At 37.0% G+C, this 22,850-nt stretch overlaps 4 protein-coding genes across 6 annotated transcripts; 3 read left to right on the top strand and 1 right to left on the bottom strand.

Annotated features, from left to right (window-relative positions):
* The first annotated feature begins 2,817 nt into the window (after positions 1-2,817).
* Positions 2,818-7,611, top strand: LOC103948977 (phosphatidylinositol/phosphatidylcholine transfer protein SFH10). Its single transcript, XM_009360075.3, has 7 exons — positions 2,818-3,156; positions 3,419-3,754; positions 4,030-4,193; positions 4,523-4,618; positions 5,725-5,981; positions 6,624-6,844; positions 6,956-7,611. Exons 2-7 carry the CDS (start codon positions 3,434-3,436, stop codon positions 7,319-7,321), a joined length of 1,425 nt encoding a protein of 474 aa, XP_009358350.2. The 5' UTR covers positions 2,818-3,156; positions 3,419-3,433; the 3' UTR covers positions 7,322-7,611.
* Positions 7,612-11,731: 4,120 nt separating this feature from the next.
* LOC103949017 lies at positions 11,732-14,514 on the top strand. The gene is made up of 4 exons (XM_048569321.1): positions 11,732-12,238; positions 12,370-12,537; positions 12,824-13,084; positions 13,228-14,514. Exons 1-4 carry the CDS (start codon positions 11,732-11,734, stop codon positions 14,512-14,514), a joined length of 2,223 nt encoding a protein of 740 aa, XP_048425278.1.
* A 1,677-nt stretch (positions 14,515-16,191) lies between these two features.
* On the top strand, positions 16,192-20,316 carry LOC103948978 (UDP-glucuronic acid decarboxylase 6). 2 transcript variants are annotated; one of them, XM_048569242.1, is made up of 13 exons: positions 16,192-16,305; positions 16,747-16,866; positions 17,553-17,639; positions 17,856-17,943; positions 18,070-18,161; positions 18,428-18,492; positions 18,577-18,665; positions 18,884-18,961; positions 19,074-19,167; positions 19,314-19,380; positions 19,469-19,532; positions 19,630-19,670; positions 19,907-20,316. In XM_048569242.1, the coding sequence occupies exons 2-13, from the start codon at positions 16,777-16,779 to the stop codon at positions 20,090-20,092; spliced, it is 1,041 nt and encodes a 346-aa protein (XP_048425199.1). In that variant the 5' UTR covers positions 16,192-16,305; positions 16,747-16,776; the 3' UTR covers positions 20,093-20,316. The 2 variants fall into 2 exon arrangements, with proteins under 2 accessions (XP_048425199.1, XP_009358351.2); XM_009360076.3 differs by lacking the exon at positions 16,192-16,305 and adding an exon at positions 16,323-16,483.
* Positions 20,317-20,894: 578 nt separating this feature from the next.
* LOC103948979 (ATP synthase small subunit 6, mitochondrial) lies at positions 20,895-22,622 on the bottom strand. 2 transcript variants are annotated; one of them, XR_667470.3, is made up of 3 exons: positions 22,460-22,558; positions 22,312-22,354; positions 20,895-21,128 (listed from the first exon to the last, which is right to left on the bottom strand). XR_667470.3 is itself a non-coding variant. In XM_009360077.3 (2 exons), the coding sequence occupies exons 1-2, from the start codon at positions 22,578-22,580 to the stop codon at positions 22,308-22,310; spliced, it is 168 nt and encodes a 55-aa protein (XP_009358352.1). In that variant the 5' UTR covers positions 22,581-22,622. The 2 variants fall into 2 exon arrangements, 1 of the variants encoding a protein (XP_009358352.1); XM_009360077.3 differs by lacking the exon at positions 20,895-21,128 and having other exon boundaries at positions 22,308-22,354; positions 22,460-22,622.
* Between the last annotated feature and the right edge of the window lie 228 nt (positions 22,623-22,850).

The following is a 22,850-nucleotide window of genomic DNA, read 5'->3' as shown; positions in this document are numbered from 1 at the left end:
ATTCGTAAAAGTACTTTCTACTTATAATGCTTTATAGAGGTTACGCTTGAATTGTTAGTAAGAAAGTTAGAAGGAGGAGACAATAAAATGTAAAATTGTAAAACATGTGACATTGTAAAAATTTCAGTACCTATTTATACCAGCTTCCCACAGATATTTTTTTGTTGTCCAAAGTGATCGTATTGAAAAGCTGAACAGGGCCAGCAAGCACAAGAAAGAGTGCAACATGCCCAAATGAAAGAAAAGGAGAGAGAGAAGTCGATACACTCTAGACAACTTGCAACATGTCCATTTACGCAACATGCCCAGATGAATTAATAACCAACCAAAATTTTTTGGCACCCAAACGTTTTAACTGTTAGATTTTTATTTTTGTATTTTTCAAACAAAAATTTAACGACTAAAACATTTGAATCCAAAGTACAGACAATCCTAAGCACCTCCTTCCATCTTCTCTTTCACCAACAAGAACAGACGCATATACCTCCACCACCCATCTCCCTCCCCTTTCTTCCCATGGCCATGGTAACTTTGCTGCCTCCACCCATCCTCATTGAAATTTGAACCTAATCTACCAATTCAGTGCAACAAAAGCAAGAGGTGAGTTGGGAAAAGCATACCTTCACAAAGCAAAAAGCTTTTGATATGATACACATGAAAGCTCATATGCATTCTATAAACAACATAAATTCACTTGGAATTTACTGTTAAGCCAAGCTACTAAGAAATTGGAACTTATTTTATAAAATAATTAGCCTTTTTTCAGGTTGAAGCAGCTGCAATCTTGGGGTTGGTGACCTCAAGCATTGTGGCAACTTTTTTGTTCTCATCATAAAAAATGGCTCTTTTTATAAAGAGATTATCATCAATGCATTGCTGCTCAACACCCAAATCATCAAATGTGAGACAAAACAAATTCTAATGTTTAAAAGGAATTCCAAGAAATAAATAATGTCTTTATCAAATCTTTAATTGATTACTGCAAAACCCAAATATTTAAAATGTTTTAAAAACCTTACATGACCACTCATCAGCAAGGTTAGGGCAGCACAACCCAACAAACCCAAAATATTCGAATAAATCCCACAGAAAGGGATAAAAAAAAAAACATTTGAAAAAACCTACAAACAACAAATAATTCACTACTTTTTTATACGAATTCAAACGGAGCTATAGAACATACTAATTTGAAGAGAGAAACCTCAGTGAAAATAGTCGAGGAAGCCACGTCGATCGCAAGAAGCAAAGAAAATTAGGGTTTTTTTCCTGGCTCCAAATCATCCTTAGGCGCCATTACTCTTTTAAAATAAAATAAAATAAAAAAAGAAAGCCAAATTAGGGATTTTTTCAGTGAAGAAAAAGAGAAAATTAAAAGAATGATCCTTTAATGTACACACACATTAAAGATGTAATGCTTTGATAAAAGATTATGAAAGAAGAATGATCCTTTAACGTTATGCTTACTACTCGTGGAAGATCTCCTCAAGAATTCTGCCACCAACTTTGAAATTGCAAAGGAGCTATCTTGAATTACCGAAGCCGGAGAATCATACTCTACAATGAAAAAAATTAAAGAATCTGGTGATGGATGAAAAACCTCATACATGAACCACTACCTTCATTTTATCCTTATCGTTAAAACTCAAAGCTTTCTTACTTTTTTATTAGTGTTCCTTTAAATCAAATGTTACTCTTTCAGTATATATATAATTTCTTTGTTTTTGTCCTTCGTAGGAGGACGGGATGGGGAGTCGATGGACGACAGGGGAAGGATGAGTCCTCTGTAGGAGGACGGGATGAGGAATCGATGGGTTGGGGGTGCAAGCACATAGGAGAAAGATCAAAGGAGGGGATGGGGTAGGGCCGGTTGAGCAGCCATTGCAGGCAAGGGGAGGAAGAAGGTAAGTGTTTGGCTGTGAATTGAAAGTTAGAGTGTTTGATAGTTCATTTGGAAGTTCTTTTAAAATGATTGAAAATGTTTTTGAAACCAATTCTTGTAAAAATGCAAGTGAATCTTGAAATACACCGAAGTGCTTTTAGAACTCAAAATATTTTCTCTAAAGTGCTTTCAATCATTTTTTAAAACTTCCAAACGAATGTAAGCTAGTACGGGTAATAGACTTTGAACAACAGATGTAATATTATTAGACCACAAAGTCAATGTAAGTTTTTAAAATATAGGAGATATTTTACCACACATTGGTAACAGACATTTGGTTCCTAAACTAAGGCCTAGTTTAGTGTTGTTTTTCATTTTTTTACCAAAAAATACTTCACTTTAAAGTTAAGCAGTAAAAAAGTGTTTGGTAAAAATTTAATATATTGTTTATTTTAAAAGCAATGATCTCTAGACAACAGCTTTTAAAAGCAACTTGTAAGTTGCTTTAATAAAAAGTAGAGTTGAGCCTTATAATATTTTTAATTTCTATAATAAGTTCATTAATTTTAAACAATGACATTATTTATCCTTCTAGACACTTCTTTTATATTGTTTTTCACATCCACAACACTTTTAAAAATACAGTTTATCAAACACTCAAATATTTTATTTTACAACTGATTATTCTTAAAATACAGCAACCCCAAGTTGATCCTATATGATACGTCAAAGCAGAGTTTATGACTTCAAAAAACGCACTCGTGCTCCAACTCTTTCTTCGCTTTCTTTTTAAGGTCACAAAATCAATATAATTGAGTATTAATTAATTAATACCAAATGTTATTTTACTGTGTCCCGTATTATTAATTTAAGATGCCACGATATCGTGTAAATCCTGCGTCCCAAGGCCCAACGGACATCAAACCCGCGCGACGGCGCGAGGTTCCTAATCAGTTTACTACCAAAATTCCCCATCAGTCTCGAATTTGACCGCCAAATCATCAGTCCGCACACTTTTAAATCAACCGCACGCGTGTCGACCAATTGATCCGAGTCACGTGCGACGCTCCACCTGCCTCCCTCTCATTGATTCCCCCTTGGTCGTCCCTCTGTTACCGATCCTGACGCCGACGGAACTCCAACTTCCCCAAAAATCTCCCTACAAAATACTTCTGATTGCTCCCTCCGAAATCCTCAATTCCGCCGGATGCTCCTACCCCTACCTCCTCCGACTCCATCGTGTCCGCGCCAAAACTCCAGATCCCTGAGATTTTGAGGTGACACTCTTACTTCGCTTTCGAGCTCAGATTTCATGATTTTTTTTTCGATTTAATTTTGTATGGGATGTGATAATTGCGATTAGATTACCTATTGTAGAAATTCACACCGTGTATTAGTGTTTGGATGGTCAGAAAATGAGAGATAAGGAAATTTCTGATTCTCTATCACTGAAATTACTGAACTGATTTCTGATTGAGTAATTGCACCCGGTTTTTGTCCGAATTTTCTAAATACACCCAACCCACCATCCGATTGCAGGTGGTTTTCCACCCAATGGGGGACGCATCGCGTAGAATCCCTCCAGAGGCCAATGTAGTTATGAATGGAAAGACCAAGTCGAAGAATCATATGGTTGCTTCTCGCCCCAAGGGCTTTCTGCAGGATGTAGCGTCGCTTCGAATTGGGAGTGGCGTGGTGAGCCAGGCAGCTTTGTTTCTGCTCAAAATGGCTGCATTGGAGACAGTAAGGCGGTTCTCAAGGGCCAAGTGCCCGTGGGCATGGCGTGGTTTCCAGGCTTTGCAATTTCTGTGTTACCCTCCGTTCAAGTGGTTTCAAAGATTTGCGCCCTTCAAGGCTTTGGTCAATGGCATGCAGGTTTGGTCATATAAATTCTCAACCTTTGGTAAATTGTAACCATATTTTAGTCAGACTCATATGGATGTATATACGTTACTTATACACTACTCAACTCCCTTCTGACGGGGAACGGAAAGGCAAACAAAAATAAGAAGCCAGCCTCGGTCTTATAGGATTCCCACGTCTTTGCATTCTTGCTTTTTTGGGTATTTGGATGTAAATTTGATTGCCTAAACTTCTAGACATGTATCAATATGAGGGAGATTTGATGATGAAATTTTTTTTGCTGACAGGTAGTTTCAAAGCCATTACTAGTGCTTTCCATTGCAACGGTGTTTACTGATGAAGCAGAGTTCTTTAATAGAACCTCAGATGGCATTAACAATTCTGATGCATGTTCAGAAGTGCAGTCGGAAGTATTGTCTGAGGGTATTAACGATTCTACTTTGGATACAAGGTAATAAGAGAAATGAGGTTTTTGTTGTTGGCATCTGATGCATTATGTGACACCTTATGAATTCATTTATACGAGTATGCTATAATATGACATTTTCGATAATACAAGGTCAAGTTTGCCTCATAGCATTTAGTTCCGTAACATCTTCTAGCTTTGGTCAATTGGATTTGTGGATATTAAAATTGTGTTTTCTGAATAAAATTTGTTTTCTAAATAATTTGTCATCTGAAATGCCCAAAAGCAATGACAGTTGTTCACATTATTACTGATTTGTTTTTATCATGAGTTGTCTCTAGGACCTAATTTTACAGCTTTTATGTAATGTGCAGGGTTCCTGATCAATTTCCTCAAAATGTAGAACCTGAAATGTGGTTGGTAGAACTCCATGAAGAGCTTGAAAGACAAGGGATTAGCTTGCCAGAAAGGTGATTGGGTGATTTTGTGTAGTCCAACTGTGCATATAACATTTACTAATATTCAAATTTAAAATATGATAATAATATATTTTACTTGTTTTTGTTATCTTTCTCTTAATAGTTTGTTAATAGTCAAACTGTACATATGACGTTTGTTCGCCTCTAAATTATTTTTTTGTGTGTCTTTTTATGTATTTGGCGTTATGCTTAAATTAAACGGAGGGGTACGGTTCAGGTTGGTCGAAGTTATAATATTCAAAATTTCAAATTTAAATATGATTAGAACGTATTTACTTGATTTTATTCTCTTTCTTTCTTGGAATAATTTCTCAATACTAAAACTGTACATATGACGTTTGTATGCCTCTAGAATATCTTTTCATATGTCTTTACGTCTGTGGCATGATGCTCAAATTAAACATCTGGTATCATTTCCATATTTTTATTGATTTATCTTACTCTGTAGTCTTGTAAATGAGTTGTATCCACCAGTATCAGTATCTTTTGTCCATTGCAATGCCTATCAGAAAATGTAACTGGAAAAAAAAAAAAAAAAAAAACTGTTATTATTACTTCCAAGTTGAATTGTCCTCCACTTCTTGGTCTCCTATGCTTACTGCTTTGTAAAACACTGAAAGTACAAAGTTTATAATTTGAAATTTATTACTTTGTTTACTTCCTATCATCTAGACAATAATATTGAGACTATGAGATGGAGGCTCAGGGCAAAAAGGGTAGAGCAAGACCTAGGAAGACTTTGAAAAAGACTATAAGAAAAGATACGGAGTACTTGGAGCTAACGGAAGACTTGGCACAAAACAGAGCGCAATGGCGTTCTAGGACTCATACAGCTGACCCCACTTAGTGGGATAAGGCTTGGTTGTTGTTGTTGTAATTTTTAAGGGTATTGTGTTATTGTTTCATTCCTTTCCTTTGGTGGCAAACCTTTTCCTGCAGCCCTTGTGAATGTTGTTTTCTATGTTCCTCTCAAAAAAGACCTAACCTTTTTGTACCGTTCTACAAGGTCTCACCTAATATTTTCTTCTACATGCCTATATGTATGAACTTCTTTGCTTTTTGTTGCAGCGGACCATGACATGCTAATGTTTATGCAGAATTGATGAGGAGGAACTTCGTAGGTTTTACACTGCTGCAAATGGAGACTTTTCTCGCTTGCTATCATCAGTCAAGAAGACAATCCATTGGAGGGAGACTTACGGAATTCTTTCAATACAAGAGCTTGAGATGTGGTCAAATATGGTTTTCTGGCATGGATTTGATGTTAAGCACCGACCTTGCCTCATAGTGCGACTTGGGCTAGCTTGCACTAGCTTGCCATCTCATGATAGACCTCGCTTTGCTCAAGCTATCAGTATGTTCATTTGGTCCCTCTGTTACTTTTCTTTGTTTCTATCCATACAACCTCTAGACTCTAGAGCCACTCCTATTTCTGTAAGATGGATGTGACCAGACCTACTACGACTCACTCTTGTTCAGCTCTCGGTTTATTGGAGTCTATCTTATTTTTCAATTAGTTTTTCTTCTCTTTTAAAGGTGAAGCATCCTACCGAGAAAAAAAAAAAACTGAATGCATACATAAATATCTATTTCCATTCAGCCAATACTAGTAAATTTCTGCCTTGCCCATTCTTGTGAATCGGTGATTTGCATTAAGAAAGGGCCTGTTTGTTTGTTCAATTAGTGAACTGTAAGGCTTGATTTTTGCAAATAAGTAGCATTATTTACATTAGCTAGCACTAAATTAGAATTTTCTAGTGTTTTGGTCATGCTTGATTAGTTATTTCGGGTTCATCAAGTGTGCAATCCTCAAATTCTTTGGTGACAACGAGGAAGTCAATTTCTCACTGTTGATATGGTTTAAATGGTCGTAAGTAGTTTATTTTCTCTCCTGTCATGAAGAATATAACATTGTTTTTGCACATACATATTTTTGTACGCATTAGATCACTCTTACATGAGATGTTCTGACAGCAATCAATGATTGTAACTGCAGTTTCCCAAGTAGAGCATGGAGTCTATCATTTGCTTGATGCCACCAATGCTCAAATTACAGTTGTAGTGGATTGTGAAGGTCTATCTCCATTGAAAATTCCCATGCAAGTTATGAGGACTTGTTCTTCTCTTTTGCAAGATCACTTCCCCAACCGTCTTGGCTGTCTGTTTGTTATTCGGCTTCCTCCAATGCTTCGTGTTATTGCTCAAACCTTTATTCAAGTAAGTCTATTACACTCTGATCTAGTCATGATTTTAATAGTTTCAAATTGGACACTCAAGTGCATCAGCAATGCTTTTATTCATAAACATGCACATGTGTTGCCTTGTCAGGTTTTGAAACCTTATACCCGAGAGAAGTTGAGAATTGAAGGTGAGAGTTACCGGAAGATTCTCTCTGAGTACCTTGAGGCACTTCCATTATATCTTGGTGGCAAATGCCAGTGCAAAATATGTACAGATATGTGGCACCCTCGGACAAATGAAGTTGCCAAGACAGAGCTAAGAGAAGATTTGCACGAGGGTCGGACTCCACTTCCAGCCCATCCAACGTATGAGAATGAGGTTGACATGGAAGATAACTGGGATCAGTTGGTGAGGACTGCCATATTTGGTCTCCTTATGGTATGGGTTTTCATAGCATTCCTTTCTTTATTCTTTGACCCCGAAAGCCGTCCCTTTCCCTTTTCTCCTAAGTGAGGTAAGACCAAAAGAGCGGACAAGCTTCTTTTTCTCCTCTTTTTTTCTTGGCACTTAGTTCTTCTCCAAAGTGTGTATGCTATAAGTTTTCCACGTCATATATTAGTTCTTCTCCATGTTGGTGTGGAGCTAATGGAAGACTTGGCACAAAAGCGTGCACAATGACGTTCTAGGATTCATATAACTGACCCCACTTAGTGGGATAAGGCTTGGTTGTTGAAGTTGTTGTTTATCGTTGAGGGTCAACTTGCACTAATGGTTCTTTGTAGTCTTACCTGGATTTTCACCTCTGTCCCTATATTTTTTTCTTGCATTTTTTGTGCTTTTCGTTTAGTTCAATCCGTCAACAAAGTTGATTGTTCCATCCGGAGATGTGCACATCTTTGCATTTGAAAATCCCAATTTTTATTTGTTTGTTCTTGCTAAGACTTGAAGCACATTGTTTAAGATTATAATCTATTTTTAGTTTTGATTCTCATGCTCATAGGGCGATATGGCTTCAAAACTTTCTTAGGAGAGTTTTAAAATCAAGTTAGAGTTGTCATGCATGCTTTTTTTTATTCATTTTTAGATACCTTTGGAAGGTCATATGATATTCATTTTAGTGTTTCTTTGCAAAATCGTACTTGTCTATTTTCTTCACTACAAATGAATGTCTTAATGATTTTGAATTTGTCTAATTTTTTTGCAAAGATGATATATGAATGATGGATTAAAATATAGACGGTTCAGATCCTTGAAAAATAAAATTACGAAACAGGCCTTACTAAAATGGGTGTTAAAATATGTGTCAAAAATAGGTCTCTTGGATCGTAATCCATAGGTTTTTTGGGGACAAGGATCCTCTCTGGATCCCTTCCTCGTAATACACCAAGTTTGGGAATCTGGATCGTTGAAATTTGATTTAACGGCTACAAATAGGGGTTTATTTTAAAAGTTATAATAATTTTAGCCGTTGGATCAAATTTCAACGGTCTGAATTTTCGAACTTGATGGATTATGAGGAAGGAATTCGACGAGGATCCCTGGATGTTTTTTTGTAGTTGTACAAGTCATCTAAATTGTTGCACACACAATGGGAAAGATAACCATCAATAAAATTATGTGTTACAGTTGGCGAAAGTAATATGCCATTATTATCAAAGATTATTGAGTTGGAAAAGAGATCCTTTCCTGATCTCTCCCATCAAAGCCATCTAATCAAGTGATCTGAGCTATTCAAATTTGATCAAACGGTTAAACACAGTGATCTCTTTAAAAGTTATAATAATTTTAACCGTTGGATCAAATTTCAAGGGTCCAGATCACTTGATTAGGTGATCTTTGTGGGAGAGATTAGGAGAGATCTCTTTCCATTGAGTTGATCCCCTGTTTCCATCTTTCAAGAAAAAATGTGACGTCAGTAATATTTGATTCATTCAATCAGCACCACAAAATAATACCATAGTAAATTTAATCATACATTTCCTTCAATGAAAAGCAGCTGGTCGGTAGTTAATGGGTGCTTCTGTGGGAACCCTTCTTTGTACTATACGAGCACGTCCTTTGTCACCCTCCAACTGCGCTGCTCTATACCCCAATTTAACTTGCTCTGGACCCCGGTCTTTCCTTTTCATTAATTCCGTTAACTAAACCTTATTTTCTTGTAAGTATTTTTTAGTAATAGCTGCAATTTTAATAATTAACAGATGTCCTCATTGGCCACATTCGAGTTTCAACTTTTCTCACTAAATAAGCCTATCAATCCTCAAAACTTTTTTAAGGCATGAAATACATTATTGTTCCAAGGTTTAAAATTCCCAAATTATGTATCATTCGATGGACTAGTTAGGGTGCCAAGGGAATGAAACTACAAGGTAAACAAGAAAGTTGGAGTAAACAAGAAGGACTATTAGGGCAATTTTAGCCTATTTTTAAGACTAAAGAGTGCATTTTTTTCTTCTTGTTTTACTTCTTCACTGTTGAAGTGCTATTTCTTGTTTAGCATTGATGTTCTTGAATCTTGGCTGAAGTGTCGTTGAATAGGGTTCCGAAAAGAAGCCAAACCAATACGTTTATCAAACTGCGATTGCATAATTTGCATCCTGTTAAATGTTGGTGTTTGTTAATTCATCGTAAGGATCCGATCAGCAGACTATTCCCCCTTTGTGAGGGGGCACCCCTTCTCCTGAAGTTACGGGGCTATTTTCCTGAGTTCCTTAGAGAGAGTTTACATACAAAGCAAAGGATTTACTTGTTACTAATATAGTCTAGCCTTTGTTCGTCTTTAGATTCCTTATTTCACTCCGATAGTATCATAAATCGAACTTTATTCTATGGATAAAGGATCTAATTGATAGAAAAAGCACCGTAAAGATCAATTCGCGAGGTTTTGGTCCGATACAATAAGAACTGCTTGCTTATGTCATGACATGAGATAAAAGTTAGAAGGTATTGAGCAGCAGTAAGAAAGAACTCATTTTCTTTCTTTTTTTATTACCTTCCTCATGTATGTATAAGATCGAATCCATTCGACTTCAAAAAAGGATTATTAATCCTTAACTTTTCGATGAATCCTTCATCAGTGGTTGTGAATGACTCTCAAAAAGGATCAGCTGAATCATTTCCGTTTAAAGTTATTTTAGGTGACCGAATAAACATGCATAAGCTTGAAATTGAAGATCACTTTGTTTATTCCTTTCCAGTTTCCCATTGCCATGCTTGGAAAGTTCTGTTTCTTTCCACTTTTTGCAGCAAACCTTGGGAAGACGACCTTTCAGATCCTTAACAGGTGGGATGGCTAACGTAGGCAAAAAAGGAACTGATAAATACAGAACGCAAATATTTTTTGGCATTATCTTGATCGTGACCATATGCATGATCCTTTTTGCTTTTGGAAAAGCCATATTCACCTATTAACTTTCGTAAATGGCAGATGACCTTGTGGGTGCATGTAATGTTAAAATTATCTTCGGTCGTTCACGTGCGCTATAGTGATTGTGAGCATGAAACACATTAAGTTTGAGTAACTTACATAGATCAACGGCGCACAGTTACTCATGTACAGTATGTGGGCAACTGATGTCCGCACATATGCATATGGTAAAGCATGCATGAATTAGAACTTTTTGCAGCTTCAATGTGCTTCATCTCTTTCCTAAAATTAATTAGGTCACGCATGGTGTGCATAAGAATCTGCAACTTTGCTTTTTTATCTAATAAGCTGTAATATTATATTTCATAAGAATGTATATTTGGTCAGCATTCCCCGCTTCTCAAACGTGACCCTTGCCGCCTGGGAAGGACGAAAATTAGGAACTAATGCTGTACTGAGTGGAAGCCCCACTTCGATTCTATTTTAATCTTTGTATATAGCCACTGTTTTTGCTTTATTCCTCAGATTTAGTGCTTTGGTTCTTCAAATTGCAAGACAAAGGAGTTTTCGCTGATTTTTTGCTCAGGCTAAAGCATATACTCAGTGTTGAACTTTTGTCCTTCATTAGGAAATATTGCAATGCCAAAGGGATGAAAAAAATCACTTGAAAGCAGTGAAGGATTATAATTACTTAATCCTAAGCCTGGATACTTTTATCAACAAGAGTTATTTGATTCACTGACGGAGTATGATCATATTATGTGTTTTTACATAACTATATACATTGGCAATATGTAAAAGGCGTCTCCAAAGTGTTAACGGGACGTAAAGATTGCACGTTCATATTTGATGGTTCGAGGATAAGATTATCGCATCATGTTATCATTAGTCAGATAAAAACAGTGTTTAGCATTCTACTCTTTATTCACATGCAATTCTAAAGTTAGTGCCCTCAAGAGAGAAAAGAAGATAAACTCTAATCATACGAGTCGGCTCTACAATGTAATGGGACATGAAGATTGCATGTTCACATTTGACGGTTGGAGGATAAGATTATAAGATTATATGTCATCATCTAGTGTGATAGGAAAAACTTTTAGCATTTCACGATCTATATATATTCAAAAGCAACTCTGAAGTTGATGTACCTAAAAAAAAAAAAAAAATCCTCTAATCACACGAGTCAGCCTCACAACTTGTGCAATAGTTTAGAGCCTGTAAATCTCTAATTAACACTTTCTCCCTCCCTCAATCATCCCACCAACCAAACTTCGGTAGCACCATCGACATTACTAGTGAACACCTAATATTAGCATCACATCAACCCATTCACCAGATTGGTAGGTCCCCATTGGAGCCTTTCGCATATGGTTCCTGATACCAATTTTGCCCTTCCCCTAACATGTAACTCCAGTCTCTCCCCAAACCTCAACACCTCCATACTATAAATGCATCACCAAAACCCCCACAGACAGCTAAGTACGTAGAAGCTTCTAGCTAGTGCAAAACGAAACGATATACCGACTTTTCTTGACCACACCAACCGAGCCCGAGCCATGTGGCTAACATGCCTAGCCTCTGCATTCCGTACATGTCTTGCTTGCACCATAGTTGCCCTAACCACCCTGTATGGCCCACAATCTCTCCGACGCCAAGTAACCTTCCCGGCATTCTCTTATGTCACAGTCCTCCTCATTGTTCCTGATGCAACTCTGGGGCACACACTTTGTGGCTGTTGGCTCGGGCTCTACGCCACGGCACAAACTATTGGCCCGGCGGTGTTGAGTCTGTGGCTGATTGGGCCGGCCCAGCTTTCCACCAGCACGACCGCTCTGGCGGTGGGGCTTGCTGCATTCGTGGTGGCTCTGCCGGAGTATACTTACTTTGTGACCAAACGCATAGCACTTGGACAGATTGTGATTATGTATGTCATAGCTTATATAAATGGGGGCCATACGGATGCTATCATGCACCCTGTCCACGTGGCTACAAGTACTGGAATTGGGGTGTTGGCTTGTGTTTTGGCTCTGTTGATTCCCTTCCCACGCCTTGCTTCTCGAGAGGTGCTTTTAATCCACATACATATTTAATAATGCGATTAAATTAGGTACAAAATGACAATCTGAAAGTGCAAATGGTCAAGATTACTTACATTTTAAATTAAATATTCAACGCGTTCGAATATATTTTGCAGGTTAAACAAAACGCAGAGCTACTTATCGAGAATGCTTCAGAAAGACTCAAGATCTTTGTAGAGGCGTTTTGCGCAGAAGATAGCACATCAGCACTTGCATCACTTTCTCAAGCAAATTCGTTGGCTTCCACTGCAACCATGCTTTTCCAAACTATCGAAAACCACCAGGTAAGCAAACCTTATGCAAAATTACAAAATAACAATATATGCATGTATAATCATGTGTACATAATTTGTAACATGATTCAACAAAACTATTTGGACCACGTTCTCGTACCATATATATATATATATATATTTGGCTTGTTTAATTAAACAAGTGAATCTCACCTCTTTTAGTAATGAAGTACGTAGTATACGTAGCTAGCTACTACTGATCAATTAAAGTACCTTATAAATCGGACTCTCATTTTAGGAGCGCTGATCAATTTGAACTGTGTTTTCTTCCGTGCAGGAAAGCATGAAGTGGGAGAGAGTTCCGCTGAAGTTAATTTCGAGATGCGGCTACGTAAATCCAGGAGATAGATTGCAGGGCTTAGAGATACCCTTTAGAGGAATGGAAATGGCATTAACCTGTATTCCTTCATTTCCAGTTAAGGTGGTGAATGGAGAGCTCAGTAAAGATGCTCTACTTAGACTAGTAGAGCAGCACATGAGCCTAGACTTAAGCACGCCTTGTGATTCAGTAACTGTTCCTGAATCAAAAGCAGAAAATGTTGGTTTCCTCCAAACACTTCAAACCATCCCACAAATCCACCAAGATTTACCCCCAATTTTCTTTTTGTTTTGCATCAATCTCCTCCAAGGCAAGTTATTATCCAGAAGTAAGACTGTACAGGAAAAAATTTGGTTCACCAGACTGGAGGAGCAACTAATTCGTCCAAACAAAATGGATTGTATTTCAAGATATGGAGTAACTTGTCCACCAAGGGAAGCAGCAAGAGGCTTATGAGAGCTTTCAAATGTTCACTCTCCTTGGGTCTTGCTGTGTTTTTCGGTTTGATGTACAGCAAAGATGATGGTTACTGGGCAGGACTCCCATTAGCGATCAGTTTTGCATCAACCAGAGAAGCAACATTTAAAGTTTCAAATGTTAAAGTACAAGGGACTGTTTTAGGAACTGTATATGGAGTTTTGGGTTGGTTTCTCTTCCAAAGGTTTTTGTCAATGAGACTTTTATCTCTGATTCCTTGGTTCATTTTCACCAGTTTTCTCCAGCGTAGCCGAATGTACGGCCAGGCAGGAGGCATTTCAGCAGTAATTGGAGCCGTACTAGTTTTGGGGAGAACAAACTTTGGTCCTCCAAGTGAATTTGCCATAGCCAGAATCACAGAAACCTTCATCGGATTATCTAGTTCTATTATCGTTGACCTAATCTTGCAACCCACAAGAGCTTCTGCTCTTGCAAAAGTTCAACTCTCTAGGACTCTTGGGACATTGCAAGAGTGCATCAACTCGGTGAGTCTTCAATCAGGAAGAGCCAATTTGGAAGATAATCAAAAGAGACTGAAAATGCATACTGAAGAACTTGGGAAGTTGATTGGAGAAGCTGAGGGGGAGCCCAATTTCTGGTTTTTGCCTTTTCATAGTGCTTGCTACGGAAAACTCTTGAGGTCTTTCTCCAAAATGATGGACTTGCTAGTTTTAAGTGCTCATGCAGTTGGAATTCTTGAAGAAAATTCACAAACACTTGAGGCTTCATGGAAGGAAATTGTACATACATTGGAATGTGATCTTGAACATTTCAAGAAAATGGTTGGAAGTTTGATGACATGCTTCAAGGAGATCATCTTGATAAAATCAATCACAGTTCTTGATCAAAAGAGTAACATATCTCCTGACCCCGAGTTGGGAAAATCTCGATCACCGAATATTTTTAGGGCTTGTAGTTCAGAGATGGATAAGATTATGAGTTCTTATCTCCAACACTCGGAGGAAGTCGTTGATAAAATTGATGCTAAAAGTGAGGAGCTCAAGAGCCAAATGGTTTTGTGTTTAAGTGGTTTAGGATTCTGCATAAGTAGTTTAATAAGAGAAACAAGGGAGATTGAAGAGGGAATCAAGGAACTTGTTCAATGGGAGAATCCTTCTTTCCACATTAATTTGTACGAAATCTCTTGTAAGTTGCATGATTATCAGAAATAATGTACCCATGTATGCATGCAAAATTATATATAAAGAAAGAACTGACAAAAATATGTAAGGAATGATTACTCGCTCATGAAAATTGTAAGGATCGGCTCGATCATTTCTGTTTAAAGTTATGTGTGATTCATATTTATGTGTTTACTAACAATAAAATGAATGAAAAAGTAGGTAAGTTTCCTTGATTTTTGATATGGCACACTTGAAAAATGAAGGTACGAGATAGTCGAGAGGTTTCTCATGTCATTCATTTTCATACCCAACCGTTTAATGAAGTGTATTAGTGTTTGAGCAGCTAGAATGAGATTGCCAATATACAACCATATGAATTTAACCGTAAAGTGTATCAATGCATCCCATTGAATTTTTGGGCTCCTATTATTTAGTACAGCAGCAACAACAACAAAGTCTTATTTCACTAAGTGGAGTAGGTTATATGAATCCTAAAACATCATTGTGGTCACTTTTGCGCGAAGACTTCTGTCAGCTTCGAGTACTCCATGTCTTTTGATAATGTCTCTTCCCAAGTCTTCCTCTACCATTTTTGCCCCTAGCCTTTGTCTCATAATTGCATTTTTCTAACTGGAGCATCTGTAGGTCTTCATTTCACATATCCAAACCACCTTAACCGATTTTATTTCATCTTATCTTTAATTGCGGCCACCTCTATTCTACCTCATGTATTCTCGTTCTTAATCCTGTTATTTTTCGTATGATCACATATCCAACAAAGTATTCTCAATTGCAGCTCGTATTATTCAGTAAGTTAGGCAATTACAAGTCTATCACCTTGAATATTTTATTTATTTACAATAACTCCACCCCATTTTGAGAAAGAATTTAAATGAAAATAAAAAACAAATACGAACGTTGTCTACTAGAATTTTCTCCTAAAATCAGAATACTAATCATATTTGCTTTGTGAATCTGTTTATCATTTATGATGGAGTATCATTAATTTCAACCCAACTTACAAAGAAATTCAAAATCCTAATGCAGATAGAATCTTCCAGGAATGTTCTTATCAAGACACCACTTGTCCAAGTTGTATTATACATGTGGCAATACCTCAGATGCGTAAGCGTATAAAATGACAAACTCATACAAAAGAGAGCATCGGGTTCCAACCTTCAAAACAAAGCAAGGAACTCGGTCTTACCTGTCTCTCAGACAGTCACCAAAGTGTTATTTGATTGTCACATCTATATCTTTAGGACTCAGAACCCTAATTCCCCTCTAATTATAGGCTATAGCTCACTAATCACTGTTATTAGGATCACTAATCCTATATATCCTTCCCTTTTTCCCAAAATTCATAAATTAGATAATCCCATGGACCTCTCAAAATCCAAGATTCTCTAACTTCTTCACATGGTAAATAAATAATTACAATCTTCTTTATTTGGTACATAATTACTAATTATAGTTGGATTACCAAATTTGAATTATTATTATTATTTGGTACCTTTAAAAGAAAATGATTTCTAAATGGGGAATAATAATACAGTTTGCTTGCAGATGACGTTTTAATGTAGTGACGAAAAATAATCAAGTTTGTGCGAATAACATTTTACCGCAGTAGAGAAAATTAATCATGTCTATACATTCTAATATGAATTCAATTTTCACCGATCTTCATTTAACAACTAATAATTTAAACTACTAACATTGTTATTTGTCAAAAATAAAATAAAATAATACAGTTTGGATTGTCACTTCAAATTGAATTTATTGTTATCGAGGAGCTATCAGTAAAAGGCCAGAACTTTCCTTGAATTTGAAGGCTTTCCGGTTCGTTATATTATTTAAATGTTTATATTTCTATTTAAAATTCATCGGTTGGTAGAAGTTCCGATTTTTTGGAATTATTTTGAGATTTGAGGGACTATAAATATTGGGTTTCTGCTAACTTGAACTTGGCGGATCCAAAGGGTATTGGGTTTTCTTCCTAAGCGGCTTTATCTTTCAGGTCAACTTCAACTTCAAGCTCTAATCTTTCCTTATAATTCGAGTGATTTTCTAGTATACTCGAACTTTTTAACGGTTAGATCATTGGTTAAAAATATAACGATTAAGATTTAACGGTTAAAAATCTCCAGAGTCTAAGATATTTCGAAGCACCATAAAATTTTCGATGATTAGAAACTAAAGTTCAAAACTTTGTTTCAGTTGCTGCAGAAAATTTGATCTTTTAGTGCTTGTAGTTTGAAGGTTTTGGGTAAATTGTTGCAGGTATTTGGATTGCAGAGAGGATCTGAGAAAATGGCAAACAATTCTACCAATGGGGAGCACCAGACCACAACAAAGCCTCCTCCTTTGCCATCTCCTCTGCGGTTCTCCAAGTTTTTTCAGGTCCTTGTGCTATTTCTTTTGTTTATTTACTCATCTATCTTTTTCGTTTCTTTGGGTTTTTGTGAACTGCTTTTTACAGTGTTGAAATACCTTTTTTGGTGTTGATTTTGTGTATTTATTGTGTTTCTGATATTTATGCCATTGGGGTCGTTGCATTTCTCCATCAGCATTTACTAATTGCAAAGTAAATCTTAGAAATATTGTAATTAACTGATAATTATACAATTATTTTGTTTTGCTAATACAGATCGCATTTTCCACGCGATGGTTTGTACGATTAGATCTTGAAATTATAAATCGTCAGTGGTCGAGGTTTTGCGCTCGTATCACACTCATTCTCCACACTTTCTTGGTTCTCTGTTTTGTCCCCAGTTAGCAGAAAGTCAAACCACATTTCTGAATTCTCTGAGTCCTAGAAGAAAATGTTGCATATCCTTATGATCTTGCCTGTTTTGAAATTTTGGTGTCATGTAACTTTGTCACGTTTCCATTTTTTCGCTCGTTTGTTGTTATAGCAAAGATGAGTTCATTACGCTTATTGAGATAAATCCTGCTGCTTTTCAGTTCAAGGAGTATGTTTTGTTTGGTATTAGATGGCTAGTAAATATCATTGTTCTGTCCAAATTTTCATGTCGGCCGCTTATAGTTATTGTAATGCTTTGATTGTGTGTTGTTTACTGTGGCAGTCCAATATGAGAATTTTGGTTACTGGAGGAGCTGGATTCATCGGTTCTCACCTGGTTGACAGGTTGATGGAAAATGAAAAGAATGAGGTAAGCATATTATTTACTTTTAATAAAGTCTCAGGGTCAATTTTTCTGTTCAGTAACGAGTTCAAGATTCAATGTTTTTATATACTTCATGTTGGGAAACTTTTGTTAATACTAAGCTTCCATGATGAACAAAATTGCAATAAGTTAGACGTAGTATAAGATCATATATCAAATGATTTGTTTCATCATGGTTTATATTGTTTCCATTCTCCACAGGTTATTGTCGTTGATAACTACTTCACTGGCTCCAAGGACAATCTGAAAAAGTGGATTGGTCATCCCAGATTCGAGCTTATTCGTCATGGTACATACATTTTGGTTTACTGAGCAAGTTACTTTCATCTGGGTTTTTTTTTCTTTTCTGTCAAGAGTCATTAATCTTTGCAAGGGCATGGCTTTTATTTAAATATCTTTATTTTGTTTGCTACAGATGTCACAGAGACATTGTTGGTCGAGGTTGATCAGATTTACCATCTTGCTTGCCCAGCTTCCCCAATTTTTTACAAATACAATCCTGTAAAGGTAAACATATGTGATTGGCACATTAGATATTGAGATGGCAATTGGCAGTGCATGTGTCGCATGCAATTCAAATTGCTGATTAAGAGAAAATGACTTGCAAAGTAAGGCGGGCAACATTTCATTTGTCCTTAATCAGCAATGGAAGCTAATATTTTTACTTTCTTTTTCCTGTTCATTCAGATAAGATCTTTCACCTCCAATAGAAAAGACTTTTACATGTACGTTAAATCTGTAATCTAACATTTGAGCATATGATTCTCTAACAGACAATAAAAACAAATGTGATTGGCACGCTGAACATGCTTGGACTTGCAAAGCGAGTTGGAGCGAGGTGGTCTATTAATCTTGCACATATAAAAGAGTCATAATTGTATTCCATCAAGTTGTCTTACTTTAAGTAAATATATTTGAGCAGGATTCTGCTGACATCCACTTCAGAGGTATATGGTGATCCTCTTGTGCATCCACAACCTGAAAGCTACTGGGGTAATGTTAACCCAATTGGTAAGTGCTCGTCTCATTCTAAGCTGGAAATTCCGCTTCATTTAAACGCTAATATCTTTTGTATTTGACACCATGTTACCAAAAAAATTAACTCTGAAAGTGTTTACCTGATTTGAGATGGACTTCCTTGATGGAGATTCCAGAAATGCTGAACTGTTCATGGGATTTATTTAAGTTCATGAGACCATGACCTTGACAAGTACATATATTAATTGCAGGAGTAAGGAGCTGTTATGATGAGGGGAAGCGTGTTGCTGAGACTTTGATGTTCGACTATCATAGGCAGCATGGGATAGGTATTTTGTTTTTTCTCTTTTTTTGTTTTCCATGAACAAATTATTGTTTTTTTTTTCTTTCACATGTATGGCCCTCGCATGAATATATAATTCCGTTTACACTCTTTGACAGAAATACGTATTGCGAGAATCTTCAACACGTATGGCCCTCGCATGAATATTGATGATGGACGTGTTGTGAGCAATTTTATAGCTCAGGCACTTCGGTGAGTCCTTAGGGTGCCCCAACCGTGGCTACTTTCATCACTAACTAATTCAGTCTCGACTTAAAGATAGCTAATGTCATCACTTCCTTTTCCCTTGAATATTGATACCTTTGGATTAATTTTACAATGTGTTTTCAACATTGTAGTGATGAACCGTTGACAGTTCAGAATCCTGGGACTCAAACTCGCAGTTTCTGTTATGTCTCCGATCTGGTATGGAACTTTTTTGGCTTTTCATTCTGTTTCCGTGTATGGCAATGAGTTGGGTTTTATGTATGGTTACCCATTTAAATTTTTGTAGGTGGATGGCCTCGTTCGTCTCATGGAAGGAGAGCACACCGGGCCTATTAACCTTGGAAACCCAGGTAATCTATTAGATATATCATACTGTGATGAGTGTATCTCAAAAATCTGTCATAAGACTATGCTCTAGTTGTATTGACATATCTTGTGTACTTTCAGGTGAATTTACAATGCTCGAACTTGCAGAGACGGTAAAGGAGGTCAGTTTCTCTTTTTCCATCATTTTTCCTTTTGTTGGCTGTTAGAGTATGGTTTTGCAGAAGCTTTTTTTCAGTTAGAATGTTAGAAACAGATATTTGGCGAATGGATACAATAACGTTTGAAACATTCGAGTTTTGATGTGTCAATTACAAAACAAGAGGACCAGTGATCTTGTTGGTTTCTACTGTCAGTACTATGTCAGATATATCGATCGATTTATATGCTACTTTTACAGCTCATCAACCCCGAGGTGGAGATCAAGAGGGTGGAGAACACTCCTGACGATCCAAGACAGAGGAAACCCGACATCACAAAGGCAAAAGAATTGCTGGGATGGGAGCCGAAGATCAAGTTGCGAGAAGGCCTACCCCTCATGGAGGAGGATTTCCGATTGAGGCTTGGAGTAAACAAAAAGAAATGATTGTCTGTCTGTTTGCATTGCCGGAAATATAAACACCGGCGGGGTTTGAGGTCTCGGTTATGGAATGTGTTTGACAATGTGGCGTATGCGCGTCTTAGATGATTCCCGTAACCACATTGTGTGCTTCCTTCTTGTTTTTGTTCTAATTTATTGTGTTATAATATAAAATACGAAACGGTGTCTCTGTAATTTCAATTCAAGAGAATCCCTCCTTGCAACGTTAACGCATGGACACACATGTTTTGTCTTCGATCAAACAATACATGTAAAACGTCATTTCTCTTTATGCATGTGTAAGATCTGTCATAAGGACGAATCAATAAGGGGGAAATTTTGCATTTCCAGCTACATTTGTCGGTAAGAAGGAATGACTTTTTATACGAACAAAAGTAACTCGCTAGAAGAAAAATAACGGGCGTGTTGAGACTGATTTAGCAAGATTTGTAGGTAAGGAGGAATCACTAAACATAAAATGTGCATTTCGGACCGGACTGTAATTGCCGATAAAGGAGGAATCACCAATTTATACGATGGCAAATTATGCGCAGACTAGGCATTTTCAACTTTCAAGATGTCATAATTTGGTGATTCCCTTGCCCCTGCCGGTCGCCACTACCTAACAAATTTCTTCTCCCAAGATTCTACGGTGCCACATTCCACAGCACATCTAAAAGCATACAGAACTTTCTTGCTGAAAAGAAGGGTGACACAAAACTAGAAACAGGAAAGAAATCACAAAACCAGAAACAAGCGACGCGATAACACTACTTCGCTATAAGCCCGTAAAATTAACATGAATATGTAACACAACTTTTGTTTCATTTTTGAAGAATGTCAGGCGAATGCACCAAATTCAAAACCAACGAATAGCAGTCTTTCTTCCCATGTTATTCAAGTCATTCAAAACATAACAGAAAACTCAAAAAGAGTATCTAGAACATCTCTCTTTCGTTATTATAGTCCTTGAAAATAGCACAAGAACCTCCTCCTCCACAACTCGAGTACAAAGGTGGCTACCACGGCATTCAGAAATCACCTATAAAACAAATGAAGAACTAAGTAAAGAATTTCTACAACAGACTCATAAATTATATCTAGCAATGCTATGGCATGCTATTGACGATGTACAAACGGTACATGCCAAAAACCAAGACTGACCTAAATAGAAAGATCAGATTATAAAAACAAAAACTAAAAGAACAAGCACTAGAGAAAACCACAGCAATCCAAGTTAAGGTTATATCTATGCCAATAGATCCCAAGGGAAGCAAAAACATTATATCCTGGACAACCCCCTGGTATACGTAATAGCATTGCAGCGATCATGTCCTGGAAAGGTATTCATTTGACAAATATCCTTAACTGAATGTTGGCGGTTTAGACTCGCCTAGCGCATCCTTTAGAAATTTCAAACCCTTGTTAACATGCAACTATGTAAGTTAATGTTTTAAATAACTCATCAATTTAGCATTTTCAAAATCTCCATACCCAATACATATGAAACTCATCATACTAGGAAAAGTAAAAAAAAACCTATAAAATTTTAGAAAGAACTCAGGATGCAATGAGTACCAAAAATTGTGTAACCAATTATTCCCGGCCCACACAATTCAAAATTTTGGTTTTTGGCCAAAAAAGGAATTGAAAAACGGATAAGTATGGGCTTCATGTCCAAGTGATTTTTACAACAATTATGATAGAGTTGAGATGATCGATGCATGATCTAGCAGCAGAAGACCAAGTCTGACCATCTGATTCTAAACCACGTTGGGAAGTAATCTCGACCAACTAAATGCATTAATGCCTTGGTTTTTTTCTAAAAACTGAACTATAAGCGCTGAGAAAACATATCGGTTTTCAAGTTTTTGCCATAAACACAATGTGTACCAAAATCGTCGTAAGTAAAATACTTCTGGACTCAACACCATATACCAGAGAATCAACAAAATTAACTCATGATTCCAAACTTCCTACCTAAAAATGATGTTTCCGCACATTAAAGAAACAACAAAGCAATCAATTATAGTAACAGAATTAGGATCTAGATGCCATTCATTACACCCAATGCAACAATCAGCAAAAGTTTCGACGAAAACTCGAAAGAGTGGATTTTTTTTCACGCGCTGTAACAATTACCAGATAATCATACTGCATTTGAATGATAACTATTTTCTCTTTATCTACGGCCTAACGAATCAACGGATTAGAAGAAAAGCTACCTCTTGTGCCTCTGAACGAAAGGCGAGTTCTTGGCATCTTCCTCTGCGAATAAATTAACACAAAACAAATGGGTCAACGAAAATTAGGGTTTCGAATTTCGAATTGGAAACGAACAGATCGCAGATCGGGGGGAGGGGGACAGCTCACCAGTGAGGCCGAGAGAGAACTTGGTGATTAGGGTTCCGGTGATGGCGAACCCAGCGAGGAACGGCCAGTTCCGGTTCCACTCTCGCTTGAAGAAAATCGGCCATGGATCGAACTTCCTCATTTCTCTGAGTTTTTTCTGTTTTCGCGTTCCTTCAACAATTGCTCTCTCCTACTTTGTCTAGGTTGTGAGCTATTTTATTAGCTACTTGTAACCGTTGGATTTCAATCTTTGTCGAATCATGCTTAATAGAAATTGGACGGCTCATGATTTGAGTTTCACAAAGTGGGCTACTTGCTATTTTATTCAGTTTGGAGCAGCTAATCTCAGCCCATTGATTGGTAAGAGGTTCTAGGTGCACCCAAGAATTGGAGAAATTTTTGGGGCAACGGA

This window comes from the organism of the source record quoted next, unplaced genomic scaffold (assembly GCF_019419815.1).
Source record: "Pyrus x bretschneideri cultivar Hongxiangsu unplaced genomic scaffold, Pyrus_bretschneideri_v1 Contig5, whole genome shotgun sequence".
In the NCBI taxonomy this organism is placed as follows: Eukaryota; Viridiplantae; Streptophyta; class Magnoliopsida; order Rosales; family Rosaceae; genus Pyrus; species Pyrus x bretschneideri.
Note: the sequence above shows the minus strand (reverse complement) of the source record. Positions and strands in the feature narration are given on the sequence as shown.